The following is a 27,530-nucleotide window of genomic DNA, read 5'->3' as shown; positions in this document are numbered from 1 at the left end:
CCGACTCAGTATGTGACCAATGACGGGTGCCTGCGCTTAAGAGACCGCTCCCGACTCAGTATGTGACCAATGACGGGTGCCTGCGCTTAAGAGACCGCTCCCGACTCAGTATGTGACTAATGACGGGTGCCTGCGCTTAAGAGACCGCTCCCGACTCAGTATGTGACTAATGACGGGTGCCTGCGCTTAAGAGACCGCTCCCGACTCAGTATGTGACCAATGACGGGTGTCTGTGCTTAAGAGACCGCTCCCGACTCAGTAGGAGACTAATGACGGGTGCCTGCGCTTAAGAGACCGCTCCCGACTCCGTATGTGCCTAATGACGGGTGCCTGTGCTTAAGAGACCGCTCCCGACATCTTAGCGATCAAACTCGATGTTTCCTCTGCAAAAGCGGAACCTTGCAGAACGGCTGAAGTAGGGTGCTCATTCCAGATGAACTCGGGGGTACAGAACAGGGCACTGGTGTAAGAGCTCCCCACGCTGCAGAGCCGCTGGTGTCTGACAGAGGCGGAATGTGTGCTGAAGCCCCTGCCGCATGTCCGGCATGAATACAGCTTTTCTCCTGTGTGTATCCTCATGTGCTTCACCAGGTCCGATTTCTGCACGAAACCTCGCTCACACGCCTCGCACTTGTAGGGTCTCACCCCGGTATGCGTCCTCCAGTGCTTGACCATTGCCGAGCAGTCAACGAAAGATTTTGCGCAGCTGTTACATTTGTAGGGTTTCTCTCCCGTGTGAGTTCTCAGATGTTTCGCCAGGTCAGAGTTCTGAATAAACCGTTTGTCGCAGGTGGGACACGGATAGGGCTTCTCTCCCGTGTGTCTTCTCATGTGTTTCACCAGTGCAGATCTTTGATGGAAGTTCTTCCCGCATACAGAACATGTATGTAGCTGTTTTGCGTGTGTCGTCATGTGCTTTAGGAAGACAGATTGGTGGGTGAAACGTTCGTCGCACTTTGGGCAGGAGTACGGTTGGACCTTTGTGGCAGCACTCCTATGTTTCGGCGCAGAAGGACAGAAACTGTTTAAGCCACTAAGAGGTCGGATGTCGGTAAAGTTATCTTCTTGTTTAATAACCTGTAACTTTGGTATCAAGCTTTTGGGGTCGTCTTCTGACGGACCCCAGTATGTGACCTGGTTCTGAAAAGACCTGGAACCCTCCGGGAGAAAGCCAGTCTCCCCTTCGGCGCGGTGGCGCTCTCTGCTGTGCGTCCGAAGGTGTTTAGACAGAGCTGATCTCTCAACAAAGCTTCTGCCACATTCGCCACACTTGTACGGCCGCTCTCCCGTGTGCGTGCGGAAATGCTTCACAAGGTCGGAGTTTTGGATAAAACTTCGTATACATAAGCTACACTTGTACGGCCGCTCCCCCGTGTGTATGCGCAAATGTTTAATGAGCACAGACCGGTGAGCGAAGCTCTTCTCACACTCGCTGCACTTAAACAATCTTTCCCTGTTATTACCGTTTCTTCCTCGTAACGAGGAAACTAAACCCTGGACTCTCTTTGGGACAGGATCAGCGGCGAGGACAAGACTCCCTGGACCTGCGCTGGTTACTTGCGGCTTTTCCTGCACGTGGCACTTCATGTGCTTCAGAAGTTTTGCGCTCTGACTGAAGGCTTTTCCGCAGTGGCTGCAGGAGTAGGGCTGCGCTCTGTTGTGAATTCGGCGGTGCTTGACTAGAGATGACCCCTCGGTAAAGCTCTTGTCGCACTCGGGGCAGCGGTAAGGTTTTTCGCCCGTGTGAATTCTCCGATGCTTCACTAGATCGGAGTTTTGGATGAAGCATTTCCCGCACTGCTCGCACTTGTACGGCTTTTCCCCGGTGTGCGTTCTCATGTGCTTTGTCAGCGCCGATTTCTGCACAAAGCCGCGGTCACATCTGTCGCATGTGAATGGACGCTCCCCGGTGTGGGTCCTTTGGTGTTTCGCAAGGTCAGAGTTTTGGATGAAGCCCTTGTCGCACTCTGCACAGTGGTAGGGCCGCTCCCCAGTGTGCGTTCGAAGATGTTTAACCAAATCGGAGGTCTGGAAAAAGCTTTTGTGACACTCGTTGCACGAGTAGCGCTTCCCCACTGTATGCGTTCTGAGGTGCTTCTTGAGAGCGGGCCCCTGAGGGAAGACTTTGTCACATTCTGGACACCGGTGAGGGTAGGTCTCCTCACCTGAAGCCTGGTTCACATCCCCTGGATTTACGATGACTATCTCATGGAAAGCAGTGGCGGCGGGAGGGTTGTCCACCGCGTGGATCACTACATGCTTCACCAAGTCTGACCTCTGTGTAAAATTCTTCTCACACCGTGGACACTGGTACGGTCGCTGCCCGGTGTGGGTTCTACGATGTTTCACCAGAGACGACCCTTCGGTAAAGCTTTTCTTACATTCGGTACATTGATAAGGCTTCTCGCCCGTGTGAATTCTTTGGTGCTTGATCAGGTCAGAGTTCTGGATGAAGCTCTTGCCGCACTGAGCACAAGCGTAGGGCTTTTCTCCCGTGTGACTCCTCATGTGCTTGGTCAAAGCGGACCTCTGAATGAAGGCTTTCTCGCAGACGCTGCATGTGTGCGGCCTTTCGCCTGTGTGCGTCCTATTGTGTTTAACCAAAGCCGACCTCTCGGTGAAGTTCTTACCGCAGTGCTGGCAAGGGTAGGGCCGCTCCCCGGTGTGCGTCCGCCAGTGTTTTTGGAGATAGGATCTCTGCATGAAGCTGCTCTGGCACAGCGTACACTGGTAGGGCTTCTCTGCACCGTGGCTGCGGAGGTGCTTCATCAGGTCAGACTTCTGTACGAAGCTCTTGTCGCACTCTGTGCACTGGAAGAGTCTGTATCCACCGTGCAACTTCTTGTGCTTCACGAAACTGGACAGCTGGCTGAAGTCCTGACCACACTCGGCACAGCTGTACGATACAGCAGTGCCTCCGGCTGCGGGTTTCTCAGCCAGACGTTGCTGTCTCACGTGGACTCTCTGATGCTTCACCAGATCGGAGTTCTGAATAAAGCTTCGATCGCACTGCAGACACTTGTAGGGCCGCTCCCCGGTGTGGGTTCTGTGGTGCAGGATGAGATTTGACCTCTGAGTAAAACCTTTCCCGCAAGCTGTACACTTGTACGGTTTCTCTCCCGTGTGGGTCCTCTGGTGCTTGGCCAAGGCAGACCGTTCGGCAAAGGTCTTTTGGCAGTGGGAACAGCGGAATGGACGCTCACCGGTGTGTGTCCGCAAATGTTTGGCCAGGTCGGACTTCTGAATGAAACCTTTGCTGCACTGTGCGCACTGATACGGCCTCTCGCCGGTGTGAGTCCTCTGATGTTTGGCCAGGTCAGACTTCTGAATGAAAGTCTTGTTGCACTGCGGGCACTTCCAGGGTCTCTCCCTCGAATGCATCAGCTGGTGTCTCAGGAAAGGAGTCCATTGCCTGAACGTCTTCTCACAGTCAGCGCAGGTGTAAGGAGGGCCTGCCTCTCTGATCAGATCACTCTGCGGACCTGAGAGCCCCGTGGCAGCGTTCTGTGCTGGGCCTGGACCTTTGCCGTGTGTCTTCATATGTTTAGTGAGGTCAGAACCCTGGCAGAAGCGTCTGGTGCACATTGAGCAGCTGTAGGGCCGCTCGGTGCTGTGGGTCCTCTTGTGTTTCATCAAGGCAGAACTCTCCGCAAAGCGCTTATCACAGACAGGGCAGGGGTAAGGCCTTTCCCCGGTGTGTGTCCGTAGATGTTTCACCAGGTCGGAGTTTTGGATAAAGCTCTTCGTGCACACCGAGCAGCAATACGGCCTCTTCCCAGTGTGCGTCCTGCGGTGCTTGGTCAGCGCAGACCTCTGGGTAAAGCTTTTAAGGCAGTCTACGCACTTGTACGGCCTCTCCCTGGTATGTGTCCTCCGATGGTTAACGAGGGCAGAGCGTTCGGCGAAGTTCTTGTCACAGTCGGCGCACTGATGCGGCCTCTCTTCCACATGCGTCCTCCGGTGGCTGAGCAGGTCTGACCTCTGCACAAAGCCTTGGCCACAGTAAGGACACCGATGAGGTGGGCCCCCTTTGCACATGGCCTGGTGCCTCTCCACAGCCCGGTAGCAGCTGAAGCAGTGACCGCAGTGGCTGCAGATATGAGGTTTATCTTCAGAGGTCTCCAACGATTTACTGCCGTGGCCGGAGGACAGGCGGCCATTATCGTCCAGCGCTTGTCCAGTGCATGTGATGATGTCCGCCGTACCTTCCCTGGGACTCAGGATATCGTCCGGCTCTTCTGCTTCCATCTTTCCAGTCCAATCTGTCAAGTGAAACAGTTACAGGACAAGGGTCACCTGGACGTCACTTACAATACATAACAATTCAGTCACATCAGAAAACACATTAACATGGATCAGAAAATAGGATTTTAATACCTGCCGGTAAATCCTTTTCTCGTAGTCCATAAGGGATATTGGGGGAAACTAGTACGATGGGGTATAGACGCGGTCCAAAGGAGCCAGTGCACTTTAAATTTCTTCAACTGGGTGTGCTGGCTCCTCCCCTGTATGCCCCTCCCACAGCCAGTTATAAGTAAAAACGTGCCCGAAGGAAAAAGGACATATATGAGAGAAGGAACATGACAACAGAAAAAGGTGGTGAGATTTACACACCAGCACACCACAAACATACAACAACCAGCAACGGCTGGTAACAACAACAGCTGAACAGGTAGCTACTGTCAAAGTTGGAAAAATATCATGATTCACATGCCTTGTACTAACCCCATGCACATGCCCGCTGCACGTGCACCCAGTCTGCTGTGCGTGTGCATATCCGCAAATTGCGTATGATCGCTCCGGCGATCACGCGTGTGTTATGCGCATTTACGGTAGAGTTTGTGAGCGTGTAGCGGGCGACTCGATCGTAACATATTTAACCTATATAGTGTGTTTTGTAGATAATATTTCCCTTAACAATGTCAGTAAAAATGCTTAGTTTAAATGGTTTGTGGACATGGGGATTCCTCTTTGCATGATATGAAGGGTCAGACAAAGGTTGAAAGGTGGTGTTTAGTATCCAGCTGTAGAGTATTTTAATAGTAACATTTCAGTGTTGGTTAGGAAGAGATTGTTCGCTGCTGCGTATAGTTACGCACAAAAGTATGTTGGAGCATTAAATGTATTTGCAGTTTATTACACATGCAGGGGGAATCCAGAGGATACCTCCCACCTGGGCAGCTGGAGAAGGACACAGCCCACCTGTTTAAACCCACCTATGACCTTTACTATAATGTGGAGACACATTCCTGTGTCCAATGAACAATGAGATTGTAGGGACCATTGTATTGTGAATGTATGCTGTAAATATAAGGACCACCATTGCTGGGGCACTCACTCACTCTCTGCAAGGTTTTCACACTGAAGGCTGGAGGCTGGTTCCAGAAGCGCTTGCGAATCATTCCCACGTGTGTAAGTTCTCTGTAGCCACTTTGTTACCCTTTTGTGTATGCAATTCATTCTCTCTGTGTACCTGTGTTTGCGATCGTTCGCTATTGTTTATATTTGTTTCAGGTTATTCTGTTTAGATATTAGTGTTAGGTTTGTAGTGTATAAGCTGTAACTGTTTTTCCCCTTTTACATACTAAAATCTTCTAAGAAGGTGTTGGAACCTTACCAAGTTTTGTGTATTTCACCATTACGAAGGGTTTCTGAGCATCTCAATCGCTCAAACAGCTTGCTTAATAACAAGGTTAACCAGTGTTACATCACTGCAGTATCTCAGTACTAAGGTTTACAGTATAAGCATATTCTGTGTTTAAGGTTTAAAAGGTTATTGACGGTGTGTGCGCTCGCTGTGTGTATTCCGTACACCCAGCGCAGCGTGTGTACATTACTTGCGTACCACGTGCGAAGTCTTTGTACGTAAATAGCGTACAAAGTGCGTAGCACGTGCACGTGGTTTAGCGGCCATAACGGCTTCACGTTGTTCATACATAGCTTATGTTCAAAGGTAAATATTTGACTCTATCACTATAGAACAAGAACCTGCAGAAAAGTCCACACACTGAGGCGGGCGCCCAATATCCCTTATGGACTACGAGAAAAGGATTTACCGGTAGGTATTAAAATCCTATTTTCTCTAGCATACATAAGGGATATTGGAGGAAACTAGTACGATGGGGATGTCCCAAAGCTTCCAGAACGGGTGGGAACGTGCGGAGACTGCTGCAGCACCGCCTGCCCAAACTGGGTATCCTCCTTGGCCAGGGTATCAAAGTTGTAGAATTTCACAAAAGTGTTCTTCCCCGACCAGGTAGCAGCTCGGCATAGTTGCAAGGCCGAGACTCCACGGGCAGCCGCCCAGGTAGACCCCACTGATCTAGTAGAGTGGGCCTTCCGAGACCGTGGAACCGGTAAGGCTGCCGACACATAGGCTTGTTGAAGAGTAAGCCTAATCCAACGAGCAATGGACTGCTTAGAAGCAGGACAACCCTTCTGCGCATCATAGAGCACGAACAAGGAATCCGTCTTTCTGACCCGAGCTGTGCGCCTGATACAGATCTTCAAGGCACGCACAGCATCCAATGCCTCTGGAGGAGCACAAGTGCCAGAACTGGACGGAACCACAATAGGTTGATTCAAGTGGAACGCAGAGACAACCTTCAGCAGGAACTACTACTGCCTAGTCCTGAGCTCCGCTCTGTCCTGGTAAAAGACCAAGTATGGACTTTTACACGATAAAGCACCCAATTCTGAGACACGTCGAGCAGAAGCCAGTGTCAGTAACATCACCGTCTTCCACGTGAGGTACTTGTCTTCTACCATCATCAGAGGTTCAAACCAGGAGGAGGACTGTAGAAATTTCAACACTACATCCAAATCCCAGGGTGCCGTAGATGGCACAAAGGGAGGTTGTATGTGGAGTACCTATTGCAACTTCTGGCAACACTGCCAATTTCTTCTGAAAGAAAATGGAGAGAGCTGAAATCTGGACCTTAATGGAACCCAGACGTAAGCCCTTATCCACACCAGCCAGCAGGAAATTTAGGAAACGTCCCAAGTGGCACTCTGCAGGCGGATACGCGCGTTCCTCACATCAAGAGACATATCTCCTCCAGATATGATGACAGTGTTTTGACGTCACAGGTTTCCAGGCCTGAACCATGGTAGCACTAACCTTTTTGGAAAGGCCCTTGTGAGCTAGGATGTTCCGCTCAACCTCCATGCCGTCAATCGAAGTTGCTGTAAGTCCGGGTAGACGAACGGACCTTGTTGAAGAAGGTCTCTTCTGAGTGGTAGAGGCCAAGGGTCTTCGACGGACATGTCCAGAAGATCCGCATACCACGCCCTCCGAGGCCAATCCAGGGCAATTAGAAATGCCTGGACACCTTGATTCCTGATTCGCTTTAGGTACAGCCAAGGCGACGCCAGTGCATCCACTGCCCTTGCCTGAGGGTCCCTGGGGGATCATTACGACCCGTTTGCACACTGCAATTTTTCGCAGCCATGCGAATGGGTCAGAACTGCGCATGCGTGCAGGCAGTAATGCACAGGCGCTTCAGTCCCTGGTGACGGCCGGTGCCACGGAGCGACGGACCTAACGAAGAAGCCGTTCGCAGCGGCGAACGCAAGAAGATTGACAGGCAGAAGGCGTACCTGAGCGGCAACTCACCGTTTGAGGTGTTTCCGGAAAAACGCAGCCATGCCCAGCCGTTCAAGAGGAGGGTTCCTGACGCCAGCTCCAAGCCGGATCATCGCAGCGGGTAAGTCCTGGGCTGTGCAGAAACTGCACAAACTTTTGTTGTGCAGCTCTGCACAGCGGATCGCAGCCCTGCACAGCGAATCCCCCCTCCCCTGTAGACAGCGACTACCTGATCGCAGCAGTGCTAAAAGTAGCCTGGTTCGCGAAAAATACCAGGGAGTTTCTTGTTGAGACAAGAAGCCATCATGTCTACTTGTGGGCAACCCCACCGGTCTATGATTTGCTGGAACACCAGATGGTGGAGCCCCCACTCCCCCGGGTGGAGATTGTAACGACTCAGGAAGTCTACCTCCCAGTTGTCCACACCCGGAATGAAGATTGCTGACATTGCTCTTGCATTTCTGTCTCGCATGCAGGCTCTGCTTTTTGTCCTTCCTTGTCGATTGATATACGCCAAAGCCGTGGCGTTGTCCGACTGTACCTGGATCGCGTGAACCTAGAGCAGAGGAGAGGCTTGAAGTAGAACATTGTAGATCGCCCGAAGTTCCAGAATGTTGATTGGAAGGAGGCTTTCGTGGGCTGACCACCTGCCCTGGAATTGAGCCCTTTGGGTGACAACTCCCCATCCTCTCAGACTCGCATCCGTCATGAGGAGGATCCAATCCCGAATCCCGAAACTTCTGCCCTCCAGGAGATTGGAGGACTGTAGCCACCACAGGAGGGAAATCCTGGCCTGAGGCGACAGCTGAATCATCCGGTGCATCTGTAGATGTGAGCCAGACCACTTGCTCAGGAGATCCAAGTGAAACATTCTGGTGTGGCACCTCCCATACTGGATTGCCTCGTATGAGGCGACCATCTTTCCTAACAATCTTACGCAGAGATGTACGGACACTCGAGTAGGTTGGAGCACCATGCGGACCATCTCCTGAAGTGTTCTCATCTTGTCGACATGAGTTTTTAATGTTGTTTTGGTGTCGTTTTCTTCGTAGAGTGACCGGGAACCCCAATTAGTGCACCGCTTCGCTCGCCATGCTTCGGGCATGGTGCCTTAGCTCCGCTACCGCTTCGCTCGGCACAGATTGCCGTTCCAATCGTAGTCCACGTGGATCGTTAAGTATGAAAAGGTTCAAAAAAAGAAAAAAAATTGTGAAAAACTCCTGTCGACCTTTTGACCTGTCGACCTAGAACATGTCGACCTAAAGACCCTGTCGACCTAGTTACTGTCGACCAATAGTGGCCGACCTAGACACTGTTGACCTAGTTACTGTCGACTTTCAATCCGGATCCCGGGGGGAAGGGGGGGGGGGGGGGGGGAGGGGCTGTGCATCTGCCCTAGCAGCTAAATCTGCAACAGCCTGTTGTAGTAGCTGAGTTTTCTGCACATTAGCAGTGAATTGTGATGACATATCAGACATCAGTGTCTTCAGAGACCCTAACCAGTGTGGCGCTGGACCCTCTCCCCCAGCCTGATTTGTGAAGATTGACTGCATTGTTCACAGGAAACAGAGTCATTAGATAATGGAGAAAATTGTGTGTGACATACACTGCACAGCTTGTGTTAACCCATATATCACAGTAAGCACAATAACATACACAAATTCAGTTATAATGCAAGCCTGCCCTACTGTATGTAAGAAGAGAGAGAGAGAGAGAACACCAGCACACCCTGAGCTGCGCAGGCCCTGACCACAGGTCAGCTCTCTAGAACACAGTAACACTAACAATTTAAGTCCTACAGAGGATCAGGCTCTCCCCCTTTGCTACACCCTGTACCAGTTTTCCAGCGTGTCTTGTGAGGCAGGAATCGCTGTGTGTGCTGCAGAGGAAGGCGCCAAAACGTCTCAGGTCCTGCTCTGAGTTAGCTCCGCCCCCTTTAATGGCGCCGGAGCTATAATTAATATTTATACTGTCAAAGTTTCCTTCATAACTTAAAACATCACACAAGTGCTAGTCAAGCCCTTTTGTGCCAGTTCTACACGGGGGATCTTAGCGGGACTTCCCCAGGAGGGTCCCGTACGCCGCGCCTGTGGTCAGCCGCACTTTGAACTGGTGGACCCCCTAGCGGGGCCCCCGGTTTGTACTCACCTTAAGGCAATGTTAGGGGTTTGCGGCATGCTGCGGCTGTGACAGCCAAGGCGCAGTGCCCCGCTGAACAACAACCCCTCAGGACGGTGGTCCTGCAGCGGGGAAGCGGCTCTGCACCTCGGAAGGCCAATGACCGCCCCACCCCCAACTCCCATGGCGCAGGTATGCCGTTGTCCAGACAGCATACCAAAAATAATAATAGTTTAAAAGAAAATTGAAGAAAACTCTCTGGAGCTGCAGAGTGTGCATCCTCCCCTGGGGGCACTTTCTCCTAAACTGCCTGTGGGAGGGGCATAGAGGGGAGGAGCCAGCACACCCAGTGTCTATACCCCATCGTACTAGTTTCCCCCAATATCCCTTATGGATGCTAGAGAAACTAACAAGGGACCTGGATGGTGAGAAGGTTATAATAGGCTAAACAGAACTTGTATTACACTATAACTGTGTCACAGTGAAGCTGCTAGGGCTACGCTGAGGGGTAATATCAGGGGGAGGTAGAAGCAGTAAAAACAGAGGCTGCCCAAACAGGCACATGTACCGGTGAGCCACCCCGGCCAGGAGAAGAACTGTGCGGACATGTCTTCCTGCAGCTCCAGCCTCCCTCCCACACACGCCTCCCAACCTCTCACCATGACTGCAGACTCACCTCCCTGCAGCTCCAGCCTCCCTCCCACACACGCCTCCCAACCTCTCACCATAACCGACGTCTCACCTCCCTGCAGCTCCAGCCTCCCTCCCACACACGCCTACCAACCTCTCACCATAACAGACGTCTCACCTCCCTGCAGCTCCAGCCTCCCTCCCACACACACGCCTCCCAACCTCTCACCATAACCGACGTCTCACATCCCTGCAGCTCCTGTCTCCTTCCCACACACACGCCTCCCAACCTCTCACCATGGCTGCCGCCTTACCTCCCTGCAGCTCCTGTCTCCTTCCCACACACGCCTCCCAACCTCTCACCATGGCTGCCGCCTCACCTCCCTGCAGCTCCTGCCTCCTTCCCACACACATGCCTCCCAACCTCTCACATGACTGCCGCCTCATCTCCCTGCAACTCCAGCCTCCCTCCCACACACGTCTCCCAACCTCTCACCATGACTGCAGACTCACCTCCCTGCAGCTCCAGCCTCCCTCCCACACACATGCCTCCCAACCTCTTACCATGACTGCAGACTCACCTCCCCGCAGCTCCTGTCTCCTTCCCACACACACGCCTCCCAACCTCTCACCATGGCTGCCGCCTCACCTCCCTGCAGCTCCAGCCTCCTTCCCACACATGACTGCCGCCTCACCTCCTCACCTCCCTGCAGCTCCAGCCTCCCTCCCACACATGACTGCCGCCTCACCTCCCTGCAGCTCCAGCCTCCCTCCCACACACATGCCTCCCAACCTCTCACCATGACTGCAGACTCCCCTCCCTGCAGCTCCAGCCTCCCTCCCACACACATGCCTCCCACCCTCTCACCATGACTGCAGACTCACCTCCCTGCAGCTCCTGTCTCCTTCCCACACACACGCCTCCCAACCTCTCACCATGGCTGCCGCCTTACCTCCCTGCAGCTCCTGTCTCCTTCCCACACACGCCTCCCAACCTCTCACCATGACTAACGCCTCACCTCCCTGCAGCTCCTGCCTCCTTCCCACACACATGCCTCCCAACCTCTCACATGACTGCCGCCTCATCTCCCTGCAACTCCAGCCTCCCTCCCACACACGTCTCCCAACCTCTCACCATAACCGACGTCTCACCTCCCTGCAGCTCCAGCCTCCCTCCCACACACATGCCTCCCAACCTCTCACCATGACTGCAGACTCACCTCCCTGCAGCTCCTGTCTCCTTCCTACACACATGCCTCCCAACCTCTCACCATGACTGCCGCCTCTCCTCCTCATCTCCCTGCAGCTCCAGCCTCCTTCCCACATGCCTCCCAACCTCTCACCATGACTGCCGCCTCTCCTCCTCACCTCCCTGCAGCTCCAGCCTCCTTCCCACATGCCTCCCAACCTCTCACCATGACTGCCGCCTCACCTCCCTGCAGCTCCAGCCTCCTTCCCACATACACGCCTCCCAACCTCTCACCATGACTGCCGCCTCTCCTCCTCACCTCCCTGCAGCTCCAGCCTCCTTCCCACACACACCTCCCAACCTCTCACCATGACTGCCGCCTCACCTCCTCCCTCACCACCTCTTACTCCACACTGCTCCCTACCTCTGGAATTCCTTTCCACACTCAGGTTTTTTGGATCCAGTCTCCCAATGGGTCCCTAAATCTTTTTATTTCAGCTTGGCCCCCTCTTCCCAGCTCTCCGGCCCCTACATCGCACCGCTCCCCTCTCCGTCTGTGTATACCTATATCACCTTCATGGTGGAAGCTCTGCCGAGCAGGGCCCTCCCTATAGAATTATGTATACATGTAAATGTGTGACACTGTCTGAGAGAAGAAGGATAACCATCAGTCACCTGACCCGTGACATCTTCCATCGGGACCCTCGCCAGACCACGGCTCCTCTCCACATTCTATTCTGGACACAATCTCCGGCTTCTGTATGGCATAACCTGTGAGCAGAATAAGATAAGTATCCACAGATCATCCGTATACTGAGCGCTCTGCTCGAGGCCCCCCAGCTGCTGTTTGTGCTCTCACCTCCACCCCCCCCAAACACAGCCTTTACCGGGGTAACCACACAACAAGCCCCTGTGCACCCCTTATGTGTGTCATGTCAGAGGGGCTTACCTATGGAACTCACACACTCGTAGTTCTCCTTCATGACGCTCTTATACAGATCCCTCTGGGAGGGGCTGAGACTCGTCCACTCGCTCCGAGAGAAGTACACCGCGACATCTTCAAACGTGGGCGCCGCCTGGGAAGAGCAGAGAATGTTATCACCCTATTCACAGGAGACGGTACACAGCTACAGATAGCAACAGCGGCAGGTGCTGGATACACAGTGACAGGACACAGCTACAGAGAGTAACAGCGGCAGGTGCCGCATACACAGCGACGGGACACAGCTACAGAGAGTAACAGCGGCAGGTGCCAGATACACAGTGACAAGATACAGATAGTAACAGCGGCAGGTGCCGGATACACAGCGACAGGACACAGCTACAGATAGTAACAGCGGCAGGTGCCGGATACACAGCGACAGGACACAGCTACAGATAGTAACAGCGGCAGGTGCTGGATACACAGCGACAGGACACAGCTACAGATAGTAACAGCGGCAGGTGCTGGATACACAGTGAGGGGACACAGCTACAGATAGTAACAGCGGCAGGTGCTGGATACACAGTGACAGGACACAGCTACAGATAGTAACAGCGCCAGGTGCTGGATACACAGCGACAGGACACAGCTACAGATAGTAACAGCGGCAGGTGCGGGATACACAGTGACAGGACACAGCTACAGATAGTAACAGCGGCAAGTGCCGGACACACAGCGACAGGACACAGCTACAGATAGTAACAGCGGCAGGTGCCGGATACACAGCGACAGGACACATATACAGATAGTAACAGCGGCAGGTGCTGGATACACAGCGACAGGACACAGCTACAGATAGTAACAGCGCCAGGTGCTGGATACACAGCGACAGGACACAGCTACAGATAGTAACAGCGGCAGGTGCGGGATACACAGTGACAGGACACAGCTACAGATAGTAACAGCGGCAAGTGCCGGACACACAGCGACAGGACACAGCTACAGATAGTAACAGCGGCAGGTGCCGGATACACAGCGACAGGACACAGCTACAGATAGTAACAGCGGCAGGTGCTGGATACACAGTGAGGGGACACAGCTACAGATAGTAACAGCGGCAGGTGCTGGATACACAGTGAGGGGACACAGCTACAGATAGTAACAGCGGCAGGTGCTGGATACACAGTGACAGGACACAGCTACAGATAGTAACAGCACCAGGTGCGGGATACACAGTGACAGGACACAGCTACAGATAGTAACAGCGGCAAGTGCCGGACACACAGCGACAGGACACAGCTACAGATAGTAACAGCGGCAGGTGCCAGATACACAGTGACAGGACACAGCTACAGATAGTAACAGCGGCAGGTGCCGGATACACAGCGACAGGACACAGCTACAGATCGTAACAGCGGCAGGTGCCGGATACACCGCGACAGGACACAGCTACAGAGAGTAACAGCGCCAGGTGCCGGATACACAGCGACAGGACACAGCTACAGATAGTAACAGCGGCAGGTGCCAGATACACAGTGACAGGACACAGCTACAGATAGTAACAGCGGCAGCTGCCGGATACACAGCGACAGGACACAGCTACAGATAGTAACAGCGGCAGGTGCCGGATACACCGCGACAGGACACAGCTACAGAGAGTAACAGCGCCAGGTGCCGGATACACAGTGAGGGGATACAGCTACAGATAGTAACAGCGGCAAGTGCCGGACACACAGCGACAGGACACAGCTACAGATAGTAACAGCACCAGGTGCGGGATACACAGTGACAGGACACAGCTACAGATAGTAACAGCGGCAAGTGCCGGACACACAGCGACAGGACACAGCTACAGATAGTAACAGCGGCAGGTGCCGGATACACAGCGACAGGACACAGCTACAGATCGTAACAGCGGCAGGTGCCGGATACACAGCGACAGGACACAGCTACAGAGAGTAACAGCGGCAGGTGCTGGATACACCGCGACAGGACACAGATACAGATAGTAACAGCGGCAGGTGCTGGATACACAGTGACAGGACACAGCTACAGATAGTAACAGCGGCAGGTGCTGGATACACAATGAGGGGACACAGCTACAGATAGTAACAGCACCAGGTGCGGGATACACAGTGACAGGACACAGCTACAGATAGTAACAGCGGCAGGTGCCGGATACACAGCGACAGGACACAGCTACAGATAGTAACAGCGGCAGGTGCCGGATACACAGCGACGGGACACAGCTACAGATAGTAACAGCACCAGGTGCGGGATACACAGCGACAGGACACAGCTACAGATAGTAACAGCGGCAGGTGCAGGATACACAGCTACAGGACACAGCTACAGATAGTAACAGCGGCAGGTGCCGGATACACAGCGACAGGACACAGCTACAGATAGTAACAGCGGCAGGTGTCGGATACACAGCGACAGGACACAGCTACAGATCGTAACAGCGGCAGGTGCCGGATACACCGCGACAGGACACAGCTACAGAGAGTAACAGCGCCAGGTGCCGGATACACAGTGAGGGGACACAGCTACAGATAGTAACAGCGGCAGGTGCTGGATACACAGTGACAGGACACAGATACAGATAGTAACAGCGGCAGGTGCCGGATACACCGCGACAGGACACAGCTACAGAGAGTAACAGCGCCAGGTGCCGGATACACAGCGACAGGACACAGATACAGATAGTAACAGCGGCAGGTGCTGGATACACAGTGAGGGGACACAGCTACAGAGAGTAACAGCGGCAGGTGCCGGATACACAGCGACAGGACACAGCTACAGATAGTAACAGCGGCAGGTGCCGGATACACAGCGACGGGACACAGCTACAGAGAGTAACAGCGGCAGGTGCCGGATACACAGTGACAGGACACAGCTACACATAGTAACAGCGGCAGGTGCCGGATACACAGCGACAGGACACAGATACAGATAGTAACAGCGGCAGGTGCCGGATACACAGCGACAGGACACAGCTACAGAGAGTAACAGTGCAGGTGCCGGATACACAGTGAGGGGACACAGCTACAGATAGTAACAGCGGCAGGTGCCGGATACACAGCGACAGGACACAGCTACAGAGAGTAACAGTGCAGGTGCCGGATACACAGTGACAGGACACAGCTACAGATAGTAACAGCGGCAGGTGCCGGATACACAGCGACAGGACACAGCTACAGATAGTAACAGCGCGAGGTGCCGTATACACAGTGACAGGACACAGCTACAGATAGTAACAGCGGCAGGTGCGGGATACACAGCGACAGGACACAGCTACAGAGAGTAACAGCAGCAGGTGCTGGATACACAGTGACAGGACACAGCTACAGATAGTAACAGCGGCAGGTGCGGGATACACAGCGAGGGGTAACAGCTACATATAGTAACAGCGGCAGGTGCCGGATACACAGTGACAGGATACAGCTACAGAGAGTAACAGCGGCAGGTGCCGGATACACAGCGACAGGACACAGCTACAGATAGTAACAGCGGCAGGTGCCGGATACACAGCGACGGGACACAGCTACAGAGAGTAACAGCGGCAGGTGCCGGATACACAGTGACAGGACACAGATACAGATAGTAACAGGTGCAGGATACACAGCGACCGGACACCACTACAGATAGTAACAGCGGCAGGTGCAGGATACACAGCGACAGGACACAGCTACAGATAGTAACAGTGCAGGTGCCGGATACACAGGGAGGGGACACAGCTACAGATAGTAACAGCGGCAGGTGCTGGATACACAGTGACAGGACACAGCTACAGATAGTAACAGTGGCAGGTGCCGGATACACAGTGAGGGGTAACAGCTACAGATAGTAACAGCGGCAGGTGCAGGATACACAGTGACAGGACACAGCTACAGATAGTAACAGCGGCAGGTGCTGGATACACAGTGAGGGGACAAAGATACAGATAGTAACAGCGGCAGGTGCCGGATACACAGTGACAGGACACAGCTACAGATAGTAACAGTGGCAGGTGCCGGATACACAGTGAGGGGTAACAGCTACAGATAGTAACAGCGGCAAGTGCAGGATACACAGCGACAGGACACAGCTCCAGATAGTAACAGTGCAGGTGCCGGATACACAGTGACAGGACACAGCTACAGAGAGTAACAGCGGCAGGTGCCGGATACACAGTGACAGGACACAGATACAGAGAGTAACATCGGCAGGTGCCGGATACACAGTGACAGGACACAGCTACAGATAGTAACAGCGGCAGGTGCCGGATACACAGTGACAGGACACAGCTACAGATAGTAACAGCGGCAGGTGCCGGATACACAGCGACGGGATACAGCTACAGATAGTAACAGCGGCAGGTGCTGGATACACAGTGAGGGGACACAGCTACAGATAGTAACAGCGGCAGGTGCGGGATACACAGCGACAGGACACAGCTACAGATAGTAACAGCGGCAGGTGCTGGATACACAGCGACAGGACACAGCTACAGAGAGTAACAGCGGCAGGTGCGGGATACACAGCGATGGGACACAGCTACAGAGAGTAACAGCGGCAGGTGCCGGATGCACAGTGACAGGACACAGCTACAGATAGTAACAGCGGCAGGTGCCGGATACACAGTGAGGGGATACAGATAGTAACAGCGGCAGGTGCCGGATACACAGTGAGGGGACACAGATACAGATAGTAACAGTGCAGGTGCCGGATACACAGTGAGGGGATACAGATAGTAACAGCGGCAGGTGCCGGATACACAGCGACGGGACACAGCTACAGATAGTAACAGCGGCAGGTGCCGGATACACAGTGACAGGACACAGCTACAGATAGTAACAGCGGCAGGTGCCGGATACACAGTGACAGGACACAGCTACAGATAGTAACAGCGGCAGGTGCCGGATACACAGTGAGGGGATACAGATAGTAACAGCGGCAGGTGCCGGATACACAGTGAGGGGATACAGATAGTAACAGTGCAGGTGCCGGATACACAGTGAGGGGACACAGCTACAGATAGTAACAGCGGCAGGTGCCGGATACACAGTGAGGGGACACAGCTACAGAGAGTAACAGCGGCAGGTGCCGGATACACAGCGACGGGACACAGCTACAGATAGTAACAGGTGCAGGATACACAGCGACGGGACACAGCTACAGATAGTAACAGTGCAGGTGCCGGATACACAGTGAGGGGACACAGCTACAGATAGTAACAGTGCAGGTGCCGGATACACAGTGAGGGGACACAGATACAGATAGTAACAGCGGCAGGTGCGGGATACACAGCGACGGGACACAGCTACAGATAGTAACAGCGGCAGGTGCCGGATATACAGTGACAGGACACAGCTACAGATAGTAACAGCGGCAGGTGCCGGATACACAGTGACAGGACACAGCTACAGAGAGTAACAGCGGCAGGTGCCGGATACACAGTGAGGGGACACAGATACAGATAGTAACAGCGGCAGGTGCCGGATACACAGCGACGGGATACAGCTACAGATAGTAACAGCGGCAGGTGCAGGATACACAGCGACGGGACACAGCTACAGATAGTAACAGTGCAGGTGCCGGATACACAGTGAGGGGACACAGATACAGATAGTAACAGTGCAGGTGCCGGATACACAGTGAGGGGACACAGATACAGATAGTAACAGCGGCAGGTGCCGGATACACAGCGACGGGACACAGCTACAGATAGTAACAGCGGCAGGTGCCGGATACACAGTGACAGGACACAGCTACAGATAGTAACAGCGGCAGGTGCCGGATACACAGTGACAGGACACAGCTACAGAGAGTAACAGCGGCAGGTGCCGGATACACAGTGAGGGGACACAGATAGTAACAGCGGCTGGTGCCGGATACACAGCGACGGGATACAGCTACAGATAGTAACAGCGGCAGGTGCTGGATACACAGTGAGGGGACACAGATACAGATAGTAACAGCGGCAGGTGCCGGATACACAGTGACAGGACACAGCTACAGATAGTAACAGCGGCAGGTGCAGGATACACAGCGACGGGACACAGCTACAGATAGTAACAGTGCAGGTGCCGGATACACAGTGAGGGGACACAGCTACAGATAGTAACAGTGCAGGTGCCGGATACACAGTGAGGGGACACAGATACAGATAGTAACAGCGGCAGGTGCGGGATACACAGCGACGGGACACAGCTACAGATAGTAACAGCGGCAGGTGCGGGATACACAGCGACGGGACACAGCTACAGAGAGTAACAGCGGCAGGTGCCGGATACACAGCGACGGGATACAGCTACAGATAGTAACAGCGGCAGGTGCAGGATACACAGCGACAGGACACAGCTACAGATAGTAACAGCGGCAGGTGCCGGATACACAGTGACAGGACACAGCTACAGAGAGTAACAGCGGCAGGTGCCGGATACACAGTGAGGGGACACAGATACAGATAGTAACAGCGGCAGGTGCCGGATACACAGTGAGGGGACACAGATACAGATAGTAACAGCGGCAGGTGCCGGATACAGTGACAGGACACAGCTACAGATAGTAACAGCGGCAGGTGCCGGATACACAGTGAGGGGATACAGATAGTAACAGCGCCAGGTGCCGGATACACAGTGAGGGGACACAGATACAGATAGTAACAGCGGCAGGTGCCGGATACACAGCGACAGGACACAGCTACAGATAGTAACAGCGGCAGGTGCCGGATACACAGCGACAGGACACAGCTACAGATAGTAACAGCGGCAGGTGCCGGATACACAGCGACGGGACACAGCTACAGATAGTAACAGCGGCAGGTGCCGGATACACAGTGAGGGGACACAGATACAGATAGTAACAGCGGCAGGTGCTGGATACACAGTGAGGGGACACAGCTACAGATAGTAACAGCGGCAGGTGCCGGATACACAGTGACAGGACACAGCTACAGATAGTAACAGCGGCAGGTGCCGGATACACAGCGACGGGACACAGATACAGATAGTAACAGCGGCAGGTGCCGGATACACAGCGACAGGACACAGCTACAGATAGTAACAGTGCAGGTGCCGGATACACAGTGAGGGGACACAGATACAGATAGTAACAGCGGCAGGTGCGGGATACACAGCGACGGGACACAGCTACAGATAGTAACAGCGGCAGGTGCAGGATACACAGCGACAGGACACAGCTACAGATAGTAACAGCGGCAGGTGCCGGATACACAGCGACAGGACACAGCTACAGATAGTAACAGTGGCAGGTGCCGGATACACAGTGACAGGACACAGCTACAGAGAGTAACAGCGGCAGGTGCCGGATACACAGTGAGGGGACACAGATACAGATAGTAACAGCGGCAGGTGCCGGATACACAGCGACGGGATACAGCTACAGATAGTAACAGCGGCAGGTGCCGGATACACGGTGAGGGGACACAGATACAGATAGTAACAGCGGCAGGTGCCGGATACACAGCGACAGGACACAGCTACAGATAGTAACAGCGGCAGGTGCCGGATACACAGCTACAGATAGTAACAGCGGCAGGTGCAGGATTCACAGCGACAGGACACAGCTACAGATAGTAACAGTGCAGGTGCCGGATACACAGTGAGGGGACACAGCTACAGAGAGTAACAGCGGCAGGTGCTGGATACACAGCGACAGGACACAGCTACAGAGAGTAACAGCGGCAGGTGTGGGATACACAGCGACGGGACACAGCTACAGAGAGTAACAGCGGCAGGTGCGGGATACACAGCGATGGGATACAGCTACAGATAGTAACAGCGGCAGGTGCAGGATACACAGCGACGGGACACAGCTACAGAGAGTAACAGCGGCAGGTGCGGGATACACAGCGATGGGATACAGCTACACATAGTTACAGCGGCAGGTGCCGGATACACAGTGACAGGACACAGCTACAGAGAGTAACAGCGGCAGGTGCCGGATACACAGTGACAGGACACAGCTACAGATAGTAACAGCGGCAGGTGCCGGATACACAGTGACAGGACACAGCTACAGATAGTAACAGCGGCAGGTGCTGGATACACAGCGACAGGACACAGCTACAGATAGTAACAGCGGCAGGTGCCGGATACACAGTGACAGGACACAGCTACAGAGAGTAACAGCGGCAGGTGCCGGATACACAGTGAGGGGACACAGATACAGATAATAACAGCGGCAGGTGCCGGATACACAGCGACGGGATACAGCTACAGATAGTAACAGCGGCAGGTGCTGGATACACAGTGAGGGGACACAGATACAGATAGTAACAGCGGCAGATGCCGGATACACAGTGAGGGGACACAGATACAGATAATAACAGCGGCAGGTACCGGATACACAGCGATAGGATACAGCTACAGATAGTAACAGCGGCAGGTGCAGGATACACAGCGACAGGACACAGCTACAGATAGTAACAGCGGCAGGTGCCTGATACACAGTGACAGGACACAGCTACAGAGAGTAACAGCGGCAGGTGCCGGATACACAGCGATAGGATACAGCTACAGATAGTAACAGCGGCAGGTGCAGGATACACAGCGACAGGACACAGCTACAGATAGTAACAGCGGCAGGTGCCGGATACACAGTGACAGGACACAGCTACAGATAGTAACAGCGGCAGGTGCCGGATACACAGTGACAGGACACAGCTACAGAGAGTAACAGCGGCAGGTGCCGGATACACAGCGACGGGATACAGCTACAGATAGTAACAGCGGCAGGTGCTGGATACACAGTGAGGGGACACAGCTACAGATAGTAACAGCGGCAGGTGCGGGATACACAGCGACAGGACACAGCTACAGATAGTAACAGCGGCAGGTGCGGGATACACAGCGACGGGACACAGCTACAGAGAGTAACAGCGGCAGGTGCCGGATACACAGTGACAGGACACAGCTACAGATAGTAACAGCGGCAGGTGCCGGATACACAGTGAGGGGACACAGCTACAGATAGTAACAGTGCAGGTGCCGGATACACAGTGAGGGGACACAGCTACAGAGAGTAACAGCGGCAGGTGCTGGATACACAGCGACAGGACACAGCTACAGAGAGTAACAGCGGCAGGTGCGGGATACACAGCGACGGGACACAGCTACAGAGAGTAACAGCGGCAGGTGCCGGATACACAGTGACAGGACACAGCTACAGATAGTAACAGCGGCAGGTGCCGGATACACAGTGAGGGAATACAGATAGTAACAGCGGCAGGTGCCGGATACACAGTGAGGGGACACAGATACAGATAGTAACAGTGCAGGTGCCGGATACACAGTGAGGGGACACAGCTACAGATAGTAACAGCGGCAGGTGCCGGATACACAGTGAGGGGACACAGCTACAGAGAGTAACAGCGGCAGGTGCCGGATACACAGTGAGAGGACACAGCTACAGATAGTAACAGGTGCAGGATACACAGCGACGGGACACAGCTACAGATAGTAACAGTGCAGGCGCCGGATACACAGTGAGGGGACACAGCTACAGATAGTAACAGGTGCAGGATACACAGTGAGGGGACACAGCTACAGATAGTAACCGCGGCAGGTGCGGGATACACAGCGACGGGACACAGCTACAGATAGTAACCGCGGCAGGTGCGGGATACACAGCGACGGGACACAGCTACAGATAGTAACAGTGCAGATGCCGGATACACAGTGAGGGGACACAGATACAGATAGTAACAGTGCAGGTGCCGGATACACAGTGAGGGGACACAGCTACAGATAGTAACAGCGGCAGGTGCAGGATACACAGCGACAGGACACAGCTACAGATAGTAACAGCGGCAGGTGCCGGATACACAGTGACAGGACACAGCTACAGATAGTAACAGCGGCAGGTGCCGGATACACAGTGACAGGACACAGCTACAGAGAGTAACAGCGGCAGGTGCCGGATACAGAGCGACGGGATACAGCTACAGATAGTAACAGCGGCAGGTGCTGGATACACAGTGAGGGGACACAGCTACAGATAGTAACAGCGGCAGGTGCGGGATACACAGCGACAGGACACAGCTACAGATAGTAACAGCGGCAGGTGCGGGATACACAGCGACGGGACACAGCTACAGAGAGTAACAGCGGCAGGTGCCGGATACACAGTGACAGGACACAGCTACAGATAGTAACAGCGGCAGGTGCCGGATACACAGTGAGGGGACACAGCTACAGATAGTAACAGTGCAGGTGCCGGATACACAGCGACAGGACACAGCTACAGAGAGTAACAGCGGCAGGTGCGGGATACACAGCGACGGGACACAGCTACAGAGAGTAACAGCGGCAGGTGCCGGATACACAGTGACAGGACACAGCTACAGATAGTAACAGCGGCAGGTGCCGGATACACAGTGAGGGAATACAGATAGTAACAGCGGCAGGTGCCGGATACACAGTGAGGGGACACAGATACAGATAGTAACAGTGCAGGTGCCGGATACACAGTGAGGGGACACAGCTACAGATAGTAACAGCGGCAGGTGCCGGATACACAGTGAGAGGACACAGCTACAGATAGTAACAGTGCAGGTGCCGGATACACAGTGAGGGGACACAGATACAGATAGTAACAGTGCAGGTGCCGGATACACAGCGACAGGACACAGCTACAGATAGTAACAGTGCAGGTGCCGGATACACAGTGAGGGGACACAGATACAGATAGTAACAGGTGCAGGATACACAGCGACGGGACACAGCTACAGATAGTAACAGTGCAGGCGCCGGATACACAGTGAGGGGACACAGCTACAGATAGTAACAGGTGCAGGATACACAGTGAGGGGACACAGCTACAGATAGTAACCGCGGCAGGTGCGGGATACACAGCGACGGGACACAGCTACAGATAGTAACCGCGGCAGGTGCGGGATACACAGCGACGGGACACAGCTACAGATAGTAACAGTGCAGATGCCGGATACACAGTGAGGGGACACAGATACAGATAGTAACAGTGCAGGTGCCGGATACACAGTGAGGGGACACAGCTACAGATAGTAACAGCGGCAGGTGCAGGATACACAGCGACAGGACACAGCTACAGATAGTAACAGCGGCAGGTGCCGGATACACAGCGACAGGACACAGCTACAGATAGTAACAGCGGCAGGTGCCGGATACACAGTGACAGGACACAGCTACAGAGAATAACAGCGGCAGGTGCCGGATACACAGTGAGGGGACACAGATACAGATAGTAACAGCGGCAGGTGCCGGATACACAGCGACGGGATACAGCTACAGATAGTAACAGCGGCAGGTGCCGGATACACGGTGAGGGGACACAGATACAGATAGTAACAGCGGCAGGTGCCGGATACACAGCGACGGGATACAGCTACAGATAGTAACAGCGGCAGGTGCCGGATACACGGTGAGGGGACACAGATACAGATAGTAACAGCGGCAGGTGCCGGATACACAGCTACAGATAGTAACAGCGGCAGGTGCAGGATTCACAGCGACAGGACACAGCTACAGATAGTAACAGTGCAGGTGCCGGATACACAGTGAGGGGACACAGCTACAGAGAGTAACAGCGGCAGGTGCTGGATACACAGCGACAGGACACAGCTACAGAGAGTAACAGCGGCAGGTGTGGGATACACAGCGACGGGACACAGCTACAGATAGTAACAGCGGCAGGTGCAGGATACACAGCGACGGGACACAGCTACAAAGAGTAACAGCGGCAGGTGCGGGATACACAGCGATGGGATACAGCTACACATAGTAACAGCGGCAGGTGCCGGATACACAGTGACAGGACACAGCTACAGAGAGTAACAGCGGCAGGTGCCGGATACACAGTGACAGGACACAGCTACAGATAGTAACAGCGGCAGGTGCCGGATACACAGTGACAGGACACAGCTACAGATAGTAACAGCGGCAGGTGCTGGATACACAGTGAGGGGACACAGATACAGATAGTAACAGTGCAGGTGCCGGATACACAGTGAGGGGACACAGATACAGATAGTAACAGCGGCAGGTGCCGGATACACAGCGACAGGACACAGCTACAGATAGTAACAGCGGCAGGTGCCGGATACACAGCGACGGGACACAGCTACAGATAGTAACAGCGGCAGGTGCCGGATACACAGCGACAGGACACAGCTACAGATAGTAACAGTGCAGGTGCCGGATACACAGTGAGGGGACACAGCTACAGATAGTAACAGGTGCCGGATACACAGTGAGGGGACACAGCTACAGATAGTAACAGTTCAGGTGCCGGATACACAGTGAGGGGACACAGCTACAGATAGTAACAGCGGCAGGTGCCGGATACACAGTGAGGGGATACAGATAGTAACAGCGGCAGGTGCCGGATACACAGTGAGGGGACACAGCTACAGAGAGTAACAGCGGCAGGTGCCGGATACACAGTGACAGGACACAGCTACAGAGAGTAACAGCGGCAGGTGCCGGATACACAGTGACGGGACACAGCTACAGAGAGTAACAGCGCCAGGTGCCGGATACACAGTTACGGGACACAGCTACAGAGAGTAACAGCGCCAGGTGCCGGATACACAGTGACGGGACACAGCTACAGAGAGTAACAGCGCCAGGTGCCGGATACACAGCGACAGGACACAGCTACAGATAGTAACAGGTGCAGGTGCCGGATACACAGTGACAGGATACAGCTACAGATAGTAACAGCGGCAGGTGCCGGATACACAGTGACAGGACACAGCTACAGAGAGTAACAGCGGCAGGTGCGGGATACACAGCGACAGGACACAGCTACAGATAGTAACAGCGGCAGGTGCCGGATACACAGTGACAGGACACAGCTACAGATAGTAACAGCGGCAGGTGCTGGATACACAGTGAGGGGACACAGCTACAGATAGTAACAGCGCCAGGTGCCGGATACACAGTGACAGAACACGTATACAGATAGTAACAGCGGCAGGTGCCCGGTACACACCACGCTCACATAGCCAAGAAATATAATTATTATTATTACACATAAGGTTCCCCAAGGGGATAAAACTGAGAACAGAGTACAGACAGCATATAAGTCACAGATATATAATTATAGAGGGCATATAGTATAATTATGAACAGAAGAGACAGCCCTCCCATATGAGCTTACAATCTAAATTGCAGCGATTGCCGCACTGTATGGAATAGAAACATAACTGAAATTAGGCCAAATTGCAACGGGATTGTACAAAATACCTACATCCATGATACAGACACGCAGCAAGCAAACTACATACATGCAGGATACACACAACATACATGCAGTTTACAAACACACAGCATGTGGACAACATACATGCAGGATACACACGCAGCACACAGACAACATACATGCAGGTTACAGACACACAGTAAGTGGGCAACATACATGCAGGAAACACATACAGCACCTGGACAACATACATGCAGGTTACAAACACGCAGCACGCAGACAACATTAATGCAGGAAACAGACACGCAGCACGTGGACAACGTACATGTGTGATACTGACACAGAACGAAGAGAACATTCATGCAGGATGCATATACACAGCACGCAGACATCATACATGCAGGATACACATGCAGTACACAGACAACACACATGCAGGCTACAGACACACAGAATGCATACAACATACATGCAAGATCCGGACATGCAACATACAGACAACATACATGCAGCATGCAGACAACATACATGCAGGATCCAGAAATGCAGCATGCAGACAACATACATGCAGGATACAGACATGCAGACAACATACATGCAGGATACAGACATGCAGACAACATACATGCAGGATACAGACATGCAGACAACATACATGCAGGATACAGACATGCAGACAACATACATGCAGTATACAGACATGCAGACAACATACATGCAGTATACAGACATGCAGACAACATACATGCAGGATACAGACATGCAGACAACATACATGCAGGATACAGACATGCAGCATGCAGACAACATACATGCAGGATACAGACATGCAGACAACATACATGCAGCATGCAGACAACACACATGCAGGATACAGACATGCAGACAACATACATGCAGGATACAGACATGCAGACAACATACATGCAGGATACAGACATGTAACATGCAACCAACATACACGCACACAGCAGCGCCGGGGTACCTGGGCCATAGGCAGCAGCTCTCTCCCCAGCATCACAGCCAGCAGCCAGGTCCCTCAGCAATGCATGGGAGTGTCCATAGGAACAGACAAAGGACAGGGAGAGCTGATTATCCCAGTGCCCAGCGCGGGGCATGCCGGGAGATGTAGTTCTCAGCCCGGAGCCTCAGTGACCGCCAGCACACTTCATACTACATCTCCCAGAGTGCACCGCGCCCCGCACACTGACACAGGGGAACACTAATCACTGTGACACACACAGAGGGTACACTTATCACTGTGTCACAGAGGGGGACACTAATCAGTGTGACACAGGGGGGGGCACTAATCACTGTGACACAGGACACTAATCACTGTGACACAGGGAGACACTAATCACTGTGAAACAAGGGGACACTAATCACTGTGGCACATGGGGACACTAATCACTAACACGGGGGGGGGGGGCACTAATAATCACTGATACAGGGAGACAACAATCAGATTGACACATGAGACACTAATCAGTGTGACACAGGGGGACTCTAATCACTTTGACTCACACTAGGGACTCTAATCACTGTGACACAGGGAGACACCAATCACTGTGACACAGGGAGACACTAATCATTGTGACACAGGGGGACACTAATCACTGTGACACACATGGGGACACTAATCACTGTGGCACAGGAGACACTAATCGGTGTGAAACAAGAGGACACTAATCACTGTGACACAGGGAGACACTAATTACTGTGACACACATGGGGATCCTAATCACTGTGACACAGGAGACACTAATCACTGTGACACAGGGAGACACTAATCACCGTGAAACAGGAGGACACTAATCACTGTGACACAGGGAGACACTAATCACTGTGAAACAGGACACTAATCACTGTGAAACAGGAGGACACTAATCACTGTG

General features: G+C 53.3%; 1 protein-coding gene across 1 annotated transcript; it reads right to left on the bottom strand.

The window, feature by feature from the left end:
- Positions 1 to 131: 131 nt before the first annotated feature.
- Positions 132 to 26,780, bottom strand: LOC134928662 (zinc finger protein Xfin-like). Its single transcript, XM_063924626.1, has 4 exons — positions 26,621 to 26,780; positions 12,472 to 12,598; positions 12,198 to 12,293; positions 132 to 4,262 (listed from the first exon to the last, which is right to left on the bottom strand). Exons 1-4 carry the CDS (start codon positions 26,651 to 26,653, stop codon positions 337 to 339), a joined length of 4,182 nt encoding a protein of 1,393 aa, XP_063780696.1. The 5' UTR covers positions 26,654 to 26,780; the 3' UTR covers positions 132 to 336.
- Positions 26,781 to 27,530: the final 750 nt, after the last annotated feature.

This window comes from Pseudophryne corroboree, chromosome 5, assembly GCF_028390025.1.
Source record: "Pseudophryne corroboree isolate aPseCor3 chromosome 5, aPseCor3.hap2, whole genome shotgun sequence".
In the NCBI taxonomy this organism is placed as follows: domain Eukaryota; kingdom Metazoa; phylum Chordata; class Amphibia; order Anura; family Myobatrachidae; genus Pseudophryne; species Pseudophryne corroboree.
The sequence above is the reverse complement of the archived record's forward strand: the minus strand, read 5'-3'. Positions and strand labels throughout refer to the sequence as shown.